This window comes from Pezoporus occidentalis, unplaced genomic scaffold (assembly GCF_034315485.1).
Source record: "Pezoporus occidentalis ecotype Australia unplaced genomic scaffold, CSIRO_AGI_Poc_V1 ctg12, whole genome shotgun sequence".
Taxonomy (NCBI): domain Eukaryota; kingdom Metazoa; phylum Chordata; class Aves; order Psittaciformes; family Psittacidae; genus Pezoporus; species Pezoporus occidentalis.
The window spans coordinates 5,061,749-5,073,647 of NW_026912994.1; the positions used below are offsets into that span (position 1 = coordinate 5,061,749).

General features: G+C 43.3%; 1 protein-coding gene across 5 annotated transcripts in view; it reads left to right on the top strand.

Annotated features, from left to right (window-relative positions):
* Positions 1–11,899, top strand: part of PARP14 (poly(ADP-ribose) polymerase family member 14) — a 29,838-nt gene that overhangs the window by 8,659 nt on the left and 9,280 nt on the right. For 3 of the 5 annotated variants that reach the window (XM_062606525.1, XM_062606533.1, XM_062606552.1), the window contains exons 5-9: positions 4,565–4,762; positions 5,762–6,049; positions 7,922–8,158; positions 8,956–11,210; positions 11,605–11,838. In XM_062606525.1, the coding sequence (XP_062462509.1) occupies positions 4,565–4,762; positions 5,762–6,049; positions 7,922–8,158; positions 8,956–11,210; positions 11,605–11,838 (3,212 nt within the window). Of the gene's footprint in view, positions 1–2,267; positions 2,497–4,564; positions 4,763–5,761; positions 6,050–7,921; positions 8,159–8,955; positions 11,211–11,604; positions 11,839–11,899 lie in introns of those variants that run through there. The other 2 variants (XM_062606561.1, XM_062606543.1) reach the window with 2 other exon arrangements.

An 11,899-nucleotide genomic window follows, 5' to 3' on the forward strand; every position in this document is an offset into this window, starting at 1 on the left:
TGCTTTTCTGCACAGTGAAACAAGCTGTGAATGTCAAATCTCCCCAGTTTCTTTCAGTTGTTCATGTTGCTTTCTGTCCCTGTTAGACACTTCCTCAGTGTTAGGCCCCTGTCTGATAACTCACTGGCTCCCGTTTTATCTGTGGCAAAGTTTGCAGGCTGAGTTTTGCAGTGGAGTCCTGGTGACTGCCTCTGAAAGCTCCCAGACCTTTATCCTATAACCAGCTGTACTGTTTATGAAGAAACTTAACCGATCTGCTTTCAAAGTCAGATATTGGATATAAGGAAGAAGTTCTTTACTGTAAGGGTGGTGAGGCACTGGAATGGGTTGGCCAGGGAGGTTGTGAATGCTCCATCCCTGGCAGTGTTCAAGGCCAGGTTGGACAAAGCCTTGGGTGGTATGGTTTAGTGTGAGGTGTCCCTGCCCATGGCAGGGGGGTTAGAACTAGATGATCTTAAGGTTCTTTCCAACCCTAACTATTCTGTGATTCTGTGATTCTACTTTGCCTGGGTTACAGCAAGGGAGGAGAGCATGTACCTGGGCAAACTGTTGAGAGAACGGTAAATTAAGAAACAAAAGATTAATGGCCCACTGAGAAACAAAGGCATCCCCATAGGCCCACTCAGCATGTCTAACAAAACCAATTTTCATTTATCTGCTATTTTAGTGTCTCAGATTTGGGCACATTAGTAAAATACACAGCAAGAAATAGCTGAAACTTTGCAAGGGGAAGTCCTGGGCACATGGCTGAAAATGCCTCAGCTAGCTGACACATTGGTCTGGGAACACTCTTTCATAGAATCATAAACTGGTTTGAGTTGGAAGGGACCTTAAAGATTATCTAGTTCCAACAGCACTGCCATAGGCAGGGACACCTTACACTAGACCAGGCTGCTCAAAGCCCCATCCAACTTGACCTTGACACTTCCAGGGATGGGGCATGTGAAATAAGAGCTCACTCCTCTTATCAAGATAACAGAGTTTTATTGAGGGACAAAGTCAATAAAGCAAAAGTAACAGCGCTGGGTGTGTGACCACAGCCAGAGGCGCACTGATTAGCATTTGTTACAGGTTTATATACTTCCACTATTGCATTAGTCATATGCATATTCATAATTCCCGCATATAGGCAGGGAATATTATAACTAGCTCCAGGAACTTATAAGTCTCCTCCTCTTGGCGTCTGAGCACTGCTCTTCGGTGATTGTGGGCAGGGTTCTCCAAGATGAAGTAATCAGTCTTCCTCACGGTGTACTTTTCACCTTTGGCACAGTTGGATGCCCCAGTAATCACAAAACTAGCTGACACCAGCCATATCTGTAATTTTTCCAATAGCTGGCAAAGATTTAGAACAGTATGACCTTCATCCAAAATTTACTGCAAGCAAAACAGGATGAACAGACAAGGAGTATCCCAAGCTAGCAGAAGTTTGGGAGGCACTGTCTCTAAACTAATTGATAAGTAGAAGGATGGTGTGAAGTAATTCACTCAGGCTTAGTGGGGCCACTAAATTCTGTTATCTCACTGCAGACTTACAACACAAGCATTGTTCTTTATCGTCAGCCTAAGCTAAGCTAAAAGTACTTTAACACTATGTTTTCCAGGCATTAGCTTTCCTCATATCAACATACCCTCCCCCCCCCCCTTTTCTTTTACCTTTTCAAATTCTTTTGCTGTGTGACTCCATTTTGCTCAAGAGTTATGGCCATTTTCAACTTTTTGTCTAATCTTGTATCTTTAGCGAGCTTTGCAAACGCATACAGTTATATCCACATAGCAACACCTATGATTTGCAAAAGCCAACGTATTTATGTGTTTATCACAGGCATTCACAGCTTCTCTGGGCAGCCTGGTCCAGAGTCTCATCACCCTCACAGAATTTCTTCCTAAGAAGAAATTGCAATCTTGCACAGTGATAGAAGTATTTCTGATGGAGAACGATGGAAACGAGTAGTTTCACTTTGCGCCACGACTTGGTTTCAAAACGTAACGCAGGGAGAGTATTACCCACTGCCTGAGTTACAAGATCAGGCACTGAGAACAGCTGCATTTGTAAAACCAGGTTCTGCCGCGGCTCTGTGCAAGTACCGCGTTACGCTCACGGCCTCCCGAGCGGGGCGGGCTGCGTAACGAAGGCTGCTTACAGAGGCCGGCGGCAGCACCCTTCCTGCCCTCCTTGTGGAGGGGCAGCGCTCCCCCCGCAGGGCGGAGCCCGGCGCTGCTTTTGCCTCCGTCGCTGAAGAAATGAAACCGAAACTGAAGGGGTGGGGATTGGGGTTGTGGTTGTAGGTGCGGCCATGGAGGGGCAGCGGCCGGGCGGCTTCCCGCTGCTGGTGCGCGGCGACTGGGGCTCCGCCGAGCCGCCCCCCGCCCTGAGGAAGAAGCTGCTCCGCTACTTCCAGAGCCAGAAGCGCTCGGGTGGCGGCGAGTGCGAGCTGCGGGCCGGGACCGGGACGGCGACCGGGCACCTCCTCGTCTGCTTCGTGCACCCCGAAGGTGAGCAGACAGGGTAGGGCCACCAATGGCCGCTACCCGCGTTTGGGAACGGGAGGTCCGGCGGTGGCATCCCTCCCCTCACCGGTGTGTGTCGTATTGACAGTGAGGCAGCGGGTGCTCGACCGGCGGGTCCATGAGCTTGAGTGGGAGCCCAGAGGGCAGCTGTCGCTGGTCGTCACCGAGCTGCCTGCGGGCGGTTGCCAGACGCAGGTGAGGCGGGAGGGTTGGAGTGGAGGGCGGTCGGGCGAGCGGGGCCGCGGTAACTGCTCTTCTCCGGTTCCGCTTGCAGGAGGTGGCACCAGCTGGCGAGGCCGCCGAGGAGTCAGGTAGGGTCTTCGTGAGGAGCGGTGCGGGACAGGGACTCCGGGTCTGTACACCTCTGGCTCGGGGGTGGGAGGGACAGGGAACGGCGACAGAGCCGTCTGCTGGTCGAGAGCTTGCCCAGGCTGGCGTTGAGATGTGCTCTGTCATTTCACCACCTCCACCACTCCCCTTTGTTTGTTAAAACGTAAATTTAATGTAATTTATAAAGGATAGCGCTTAAGTAAACTCCAAGACGTGCATAAAACCTGAACGAACTAACTTTCCATGCAATTTTTGTTGTGGTTCCAGCAGACATCATCTGTGTTCTCCTTGTGGACCAGAGCTGGCTAGTCACACATGCCACCTTTATCCTACATGCAAATGAGTTATTTGTGCCAATAAGAGTGGCGCACAGGTGAAGACTGAGGGTGCAAGGCCAGGAAAGCAGCTTGACAGATATTGCCATTACTTTTTGGTTTCTAATTTAGCTGTGTTCCTTATTGTTTCAAGCCAGCAGGTAGCGATGTGGTGCAGAGTCAACATACATCATGATAGACACTTTTACAGGGGTGCTTGACTTCTAAAGGCACTTCCTTCCAGGGTGGGATGTCCTCAACAGATTTCTTGTTCAACACACAGTTCCTCTGTGAGGGCTGTGCTGTAATGCACGGGAGGATGCACTTGCAGGGGTTCATGAAGCATGATGGTGTGCTAGTTTGGTTTTTAACATTATGCCTGAGGCTTCTTGAGCTTAAAGAGTGTTTCTGTGACCAAACTTGACATATGGTTTGCAAAAAGTAATATATAGAAGTTTGTGATTCTGACAATGTCAAATAAAACTAAATTCAATCTGTGCTAGCTCCTGGTACAGCAAGAGTGTGACTCTTCTTGAAGTACCCAGAAATCATTGTCATTTATGTATAGTTAATGAACCTCAGGTGTCACTTCCCGCCTGCCAGAATAAGGAAACTTATTCTGTGTGTGTGAACTCAGCAGGAGAAGACAGGCAAGCATGACACTTATCAAACAGACACCACTGTATTCTTGCTTCATTGATTTTCATTGATCTCTATGCTGCAATAGTGCCCAGGTCACCTGGGTGGCTTGTGGTGTTTCTCTAATGTAGTGTAGAAATAATGATCTTGAGCTTAAATAAGTAAATAAATACCCCCCCCCCCCCCCTTTTTTTTTTCCTTTGTATGAGTTCCTTTAGGAAACTCCCCTCTTCACTGGCTACCTCAGACATGTCAGTTCCTTAGGGATAGTATGCAGTGGATGCTGAGTTCTGGGTAACGTCCCTGCACAGAGCTTCCCTGCTGCCACCAGCCCTGCTGGGGAGACCTGTGATAGAACATCTGTAGCTGTGTACCCCAGGTACACCTGAGCTCTGCTGGCACAACATGTGTAGACCCAGCAACCGCAGCAATGGCTGGAACTGTAAATGAAGGGGCAGAAAAGTGATGGATACCCTGATCATGGATTTGTAAAGAAGCTTTCATAGCCATTATTTATGCTGCTCTTGCCTGGGGATTAATGGAAGCCTTTTCTCCTCACCTGTTTATGCAACAACTCATGCTAGTGAGATGCTCAGCTTATTTGGGATTTGAAGGCTGTTGTGATAAAAAACAACACCTGAAATACTATTTGCCTCTTCTTTTTCCTCATCTTATTCATGATCTGAACAAAAAACGTTGTGAAAACTTGGAAGATAATAAGCTTGGGGGTTTTGTTAACTCTTGCACTAGGGAGTGATGTTTCATTTCAGGATCATGTGAGAAACTGGAAGTGAAAAAAGCAAGCCCTAGGAAATCTGTCATAGTAGTAACCACTGCCTCTGGGGAGGAAATAGAAGATGAGATTGTGAAAATGTACTTTGAAAATAAAAAGAAGTCTGGTGGGGGGACCATTAAGTCCTATGTCAAAAAAGATCAGCAAATGATCATCACCTTTCAGGATGAGGAAGGTATGATTGTATCCTTTGGCTGTTATATAACTAAAGCTCACTTCTAAAAATAGGCCTTTACCAGTGCTGGCTCTCTTTGTGGGCATTGATCCATCAGAAATGGTGTATTATTCTGAAGTCTGGCAGGATGTAAAAGGAACAAATGTGCCTGTCCATCCAATACAGACGTGTGCTTCTGACAGAGGTTCTCTAGAGCTGTCCCAAGTATGTGGATCAAGGCGCACAGAGAATAATGCTGGAGAAATGATGTCAGGAGACCACAGAATATATAAGCTTTAATTCCAGTTTAGGAGACTGGATAAAGCATAGTACATTATTAACTGCAAATCATGGGTAAATAGTATTGTGTTGTATCTTCTTTCATATTCATTTCAGTTGCAGGGTTTTGAGAATTGGAAGGAAAAGTTGTAGTACATATGTGTTTATAAGACAGAGAGGTGAATGCTCACCTTTATGGTGAAAAAGATTTTTTAGAATAGCTTCAATTTACCTGATTTTTCCTCTATTTTCCTCTACACTAAAGTGCTGTTGGCTACTTGTTAGTGTGTGAAGGATGTATGCAAAAAGAGGAAACCGTTTATGCAGAAAGAATAGTTAAATATTGTTAAATATTTAGCATAGTAAAATATAGTTACATAGTTAATAGTTAAATACACAAGATAAGCAGGATGGAAGACCATATCTTTATTTGCTATTTATTAAATGTTACTGATCTGGAGAACAGTTTCTTGCTCTTGAGGTGTCCTAGTAGGAACCAGCACTTACCTCAAAAAATAACTCTTTTCTTTTCTCTCTTGGGGGACACTGGGGACATCTAGAACATACAGTAGCTTTTATCCTGACCCTAACATTCAATGTAGTTTTGTCTTATTTCTGTCCTTCTGTGATGTAATAAAATATGTCTGGCCAGGCTTCTAAAGTAGAGTGTAATTTAACATGTTGCTCTGCTATGGCAGGAGGGGAAGGGAAGATCATATCTATGTTTTCTTGTGGAACTAGATGCCCAAGAAGTTTTGCAAAGGAAGCATCACTCTGTGAAGAAAATTGACCTGTTTGTGAAGCCATGGCAAGTGGATACTCTCCAGGAGCCAGGCCAAGTGGAGGACTCTCAAAGATCCCTGCCTTCCGCCAGAGTTGTGCTTGAAAATGTGCAGGAGACAGTAAAAGACTGCATGTTAATTCTCCTGGTAGAGAACATAAGTGGCTTGTCAGAGGATGATGGTGACTTCAGTGTGGAAATGATACCTGAAGTACATGCTGCTGTAGTTACTTTTACTGGAAATATTGGTAAGGAGTCAGAGTTGTGGATCTTTCTTATTAGCTACTTGTGTGTGTGTGAGGGAGACTAATATTTTCTGTCATAGGTATAAAGTTTAATCTGATGTGATGTCATTTTAAATGAGGATTTACTCTACTGAAGTTAATGACATGCACTATATACCTTACAGAAAAAAGGTAGACAGAAGAGGGTTAGTAAACCCTCTGATTTGGATAGTAAACGGAACAGGTAGGACTAAAACCAAAATCTAACTTTACACAAGCAATAAAAGGATGTATTTGCTCTTAGAAAAGATTGATGATAAAGGCTCTCCTTGCCAAAAGGTGTCACATATGTAGTAAGTTTGTATGGATTTGAGGGAAAATTGAACAAGTAGGTGGAACAAAGGTTTTCAACATTATTAAATAGGCTGCATTAGGCCTGTGAAATCTACTGTAATAGGTTGGAGGCTGGGAGAGTATTAGGGAAGCAGCTGTTCTCTAGAAAGATGCCTGTTGTGGTCATTGCTGGAGACTGCACTGCATGGACCCTGGGATGCTGAGGCAAGTGATGCTGTCCTTATGCAGACTAACAGCTGTCAGTTGTGTGAAGTGTGGGACACTGTGTGCTTTGCCTGATGCTGCAGTACCAGCTAGTCTAAAGATACTGCGTGCCTACTGTGATTTTTCTTTTTTTTTTTTTTTTTTAGGGTATTTGATACCCTAAAACATATATACCTTCTCTTCTGCCTTATTAGTGATTTACGGCAGAGGCATCTTCCAGGTGACAGAGAGGTATTTGCTCCTGCTTCTCACCAGTGACACATCAGGGGCACTTCCCGGTTGAATTACGGTTGATATTATCGACAAATTCCATCCCAGGACATGGGCAACAGTGAGTGATCTGATAAGACCAGATTCAGAAATAGTGTAAGCCAATGCCATAGATGATGTTGTAGAGATAACAGCACCATGTTACCAGGAGAACTGAATTACACTGATGTGGTGAACTGGTTCCAGGATTCTTCAAGTGCTGCTGCACTTGAGCTCTTTTAGGGACAAGGTACATATACTTGATTCAGGGTGAGGAGATGGGATAGGAAAGAAGAGAGAATTCTGTCTTCTGTGTAGAAAAATTGTAAATCTCTTTAGAAGGTAGAACATGGTGAAAATATGTTATCTGCCACTTTGACTCAACTTAGCGGGAACAGTGGTATTATTGGTAATATGTAAGAATGAAGTTGCTCAGGAATCTTAAAGTTGTGAAGGGATTAGTCTGTGGTGTAACTAAACCAAAGAAGTTTTTAGTCTCTGAGGAAGTGTTTTCTGCTTTAGAAGTCAGAAATTATTTGCCTTTCATACTGTGGTCTAGTCCCAGGTTTTTGGTGTAGCCTTTAGGAAATAAATAGATCCTTTAAAAACTTAATTGTGTGTTTGTCTGGCAAATGTAAAAGACTGTCGTTTACTGTGATGACAACAGGGAGGAAACCCAGTGAAAATAGAATGTGTTTATCATAAACCTGAAAGAATCCAGATTTGAACTGTTGACTTATGTCTGATTAGTTGTGTATAAAGCCATAGCCCAAAAATGAACCTGATCTTACTTTGTTTAGGATAGACCCAGTGCTACTCAGTAAGAAAACCAGTGACAGATTCTGGCTACAGTAGTTGTAGTCAACAATTGTGATCAACCATGTGGTAAATACTAGGTGACAGATACTTAATATGTGGAAAGAAGTAGCTTTGTGGGCACCTCTTAGTTGATAGATGCTTTGTAATTCAGTGCTGTGGTCAATGCACACAAGGATAGTCTGCTACCATCATGATAAGAAAGCAAGATAGTAGTTTGATCTTGGTTTTTCTTTTACTGTTTCTTTTTCTTTTTTTCTTCTCCTGTTTCAGCTGCAGGGGAATTTGTTGAGAAGTTTAATCAAAACCACAGAGCAAAAGAACAAAATATTACTGCACGGTGCCTTGAGCTAACAAAAAGCATTAGGGCTGAAAATATGCCACCTAACATACCCAGTGACCATATAACCATCTACTTTGAGAATAAGAAGAGTGGAGGTGGGCATGTGGAGGATGTTCAGCAGCTGCCTGATGAAGATGCAGCTATCATTACATTCAATGACCATAAAGGTAATGCAGAAATACAAATCTTACTTCTTTGAGATCCTTTCATTTAAAGATCCAAATGTAGATTTTCTAGAGAAATGCCTGTTTTGTCCTCATAATACAGTAGGTCTGGTGCTTTGTCAGCAGGTCTCTGCCAACTGGAGTGCAAGTTTACGTTTTGGACCAGCTGAGCATGCAGCATAGAAAAGTTTATTTCATCCAGGCCTTGATCCTGACAGAGTTCTGGTTACAGTTTGAGTTCAGTAGGGAAAGCACAGGCCTACCTAGTGCAGGACACATCCCCTCCAGCTGTCACCTTCACCATCAGCTGCCCCATGGCAATGTGTGCTGTCTGGCTTGTGTGAGGACAACTTCTTAGGCCGGTTTTTGGTCAAAGAGCAGGTGCTGTGGTTTGTCCAGCCAGTGACAGAAACGTGAGCATCTGTGGAAGGTGGAGGACAAGAGAGAAGCTGGAGGCATTGGAGTGAAAGGGGAAGCTGGAAGGAAGTTGAAGAAAGTAGATGCTCTTTTTGGGGGGGGGGGGAAATGGAGGAGTGATACAGCATATAACAGAAGTGGGTACAAAGCTGTGTGTACCTCCTGGAGGTGGATAGTGTTGGTTTCTAACTGTCTCTCTTAGTTTTTGGCATTTAAAACCAGTAACTCTTGAATAACTTGGAATTATTTCTAGCTGGGAAATGAATGAAAAACTATTCTTAGACATAAGAAACATTATTATGTAAAGTACAAAGTTAAAAAAAACACTCTTTGGTTTTAAGTTCTAGCATAATTGTTTGGGATTTTTTGTTTGTTTGTTTTAGATGTAACCAATATCTTGGCAAAGAAGCATTCACTCAACAAAACACCAATCTTTGTCTATCCTTTCTACACCTCACTGGGAACAGCTCTATATGGAAAGGAAGGGCCACAAATAAAGAAGCCAGATCCAATTATATTGCCTCTGGATTCATATATCTGGTATTACTTGCAGAAAAATAATAGACTAATTGAGACAATAAGTTGTGAAATGGCAAAGCATAATTGTGCGCTAACGTGGCCTGAACCCTGCTGTGCAGACCCAAAAGTTACTTTGCATCCTTCAGCTACTTTGTCTGAGCAGAAGCGATCAGTATCTAGAGTGATCAAGACATGGAATGAAAATGTTTCCACAGCATTTTCAGATAGCATATCGAAGTACAAAGCAATTAAATGTCAAGTAAGTGCAGAGGTGTGGGAAGCCATTAGAAACAGCTTTACCCACGGTGAGTATCTGGTAATCCCATATATTTCCAAGGACTTACTCGTTCTAGTAGGTGAAAAAGAAGTTGTGAAGAATGTTGAACAAGAACTGACCCTTCTGATGGAAAAGGCCACCAGAAAAATTGAAAGAGAAAAAAAAAGAACTGAAGAAATAGTGTTGGTGAGTCCAGGGGAATATGCAATTTTACAAAGTACTGGCCTTGAAGAAAAAAGTCATACGGAGTTCCCAGCCCTACAGATAAATTATGATCCTTTGCAGAAGATAATTAACCTATGTGGAATGCCCGAAGAAGTTTATAAAGTAAAAGGGGAAATATTAGAGAACATACACAAAATGGTAAAGAAAACAGTTAATGTCCACCCTTATATTTTCCAGTTTTTAGAGCATATTGATAATGAAACCCTGTCACAGAGCCTGTTCATGACAAAACAAATTAGTGCCTTTTATGAGCTTTGCCCAGATGCTATCATCTTGAAAGGGAATGCTCCTGAAGATCTCCTAAAAGCAGAAGAAGAAATAAAGAAGGAACTGGTCTACAAAAGCATTACATTGGAGGATGAGTCAGTCCTCCAGAAGCAGGAATGGAGAATGCTCACAAAAGCAAACTGCTCTAATGAAGCTGTAACAGTCACTCAGGCAGAGGGTCAGGTCATTATTGCTGGTTGTTCTCAAGCAGTAGAAAAAGCCTTTGAGGAACTTTTCAGCTTTATAGATAAAAACACACAAGTACAAAAGTTCATCATAGGAAAGCCCATGGCAGTCATAAACTTTTTTGAAAAAGAGAAGACCAGTGTTTGGGGTGAGTTACAGAATAAAGATGTGAAAGTTGACTTTATCACACAGAAGAAATGTAGAGTTATATCCTTGAGTGGGCCAAGAAAAGAAGTGCTGAAGGGAGTCACCTTAGTTGAACAAATTCTGTCTGGCTTGCATTATAAACGTGTAGTAATTAGAGAGCCAGGAGCCAAGTCATATTTCAAGGAGCGAGAACACTTCTTTGCTGCCAGTGCGAAACAAGAATTTGAGTGTCTAGTGAGGCTGGAAGAGCAGTCGGAAGAGCAGCTGGAAGAACAGCAAGGACATGGTAATGTAGGTAAACCCTATGGGCAGGTGACCATAGGTGGAGTTGTAGTAGCAGTTTATGAAGACGACTTGTGCACTCATCCCGTTGATGTTGTGGTAAATGCATCTAATGAAGACCTAAAACACAACGGTGGTGTTGCTTGGGCGCTGTTAAATGCAGCTGGTCCAGAGATACAGCAGGAGTGTGATGAGCTGGTGAAGAAGAGCGGGAGCTTGCAGCCTGGGTGTGTGGTTATCACGGGTGCAGGGAAACTCCCCTGCAAGAACATAATTCACGCTGTTGGGCCCAGGTGGAGGAAGGATGAAGCAGAACAGTGTGTGTGCTTGTTAAGACAGACAGTGAAGAGAAGTCTACAACTGGCTGAAACGTTTCATCATCGTTCTATAGCTCTGCCCGCTATAAGTGGAGGGATTTTTGGCTTCCCACTGGAACTGTGTACATATTCAATTGTAGCCTCCATCAAGGAGACCTTGAAAGAATCCAAGGGGGACATCAGCTTGAAGGAGATTCATCTTGTGGATATTGAACAGAATAAAATTCAGGCTTTCAACAAGGCACTGGGAGAAGTGTTTTCAGATTATCCACCTTTCTACACTTCACTGCATCGGACCAGTACAGTTCATCAGCCTAGGAAAAGGAAAATTTCTCAAAATAACAAGAACTTCCCATTGGTAACCACTGAGGAAGGCCTTGACATCATGCTGAAAGAAGGAAGAATTGAGGATGCTACCGTAAGTGTTTTAAATTGCCTGCTCTTAAAGTATTAAGCTTCTCCTTTTTCTCTAAACCAGCCACACGTGTGAGGTCCTGCTTACCTCAGTGACTGATGTGCAAGTTTCTTCTGGAGAGCAAACTTGCATAAACATTTTCCAAATGGAGGCAGAATGAGTAGACCAGGGATGCAGAATTTTCACTTTCTCCCGTTGGCTTGAAAAGTATTTCACTGTTAACTCAGCTTTTGTGTACTTTGGGCAGGTTTGTGATGCTAGGATTGAGCATAATTTCTTTGCTTAATCTCAGATAGCAGTCCCAAAACTTTACTTTGTAAATCAGCAGGCAGATTCATCAGTGCAAGATTTGAATTTGATACTTATAAACTAGAGGTTTTGCTTGTGTATTTTTCAGACGGACATTGTTGTCATCAGTGTTACCAAAGATCTCCAGCTTGATAAAGGGCCCCTCTCCAAAGCTTTGCTAAGCAAGGCAGGGCCAATGCTTCAGAGAGGCTTAAAAGAAGAAGGCCTAGGAAAAACACCTGAGGAAGGTTCTGTGTTGAAAACAAAAGGTTACAATCTAAGTTGCGGTGTTGTGCTTCATGCTGTTGTACCTGCGTGGTTACAGGGATATGCATCTACAAAGGTATAAGGGGTTTTATTTGCCTGAACTCTAATTTGACTGGTCTTTATACTGGGTTTAATGC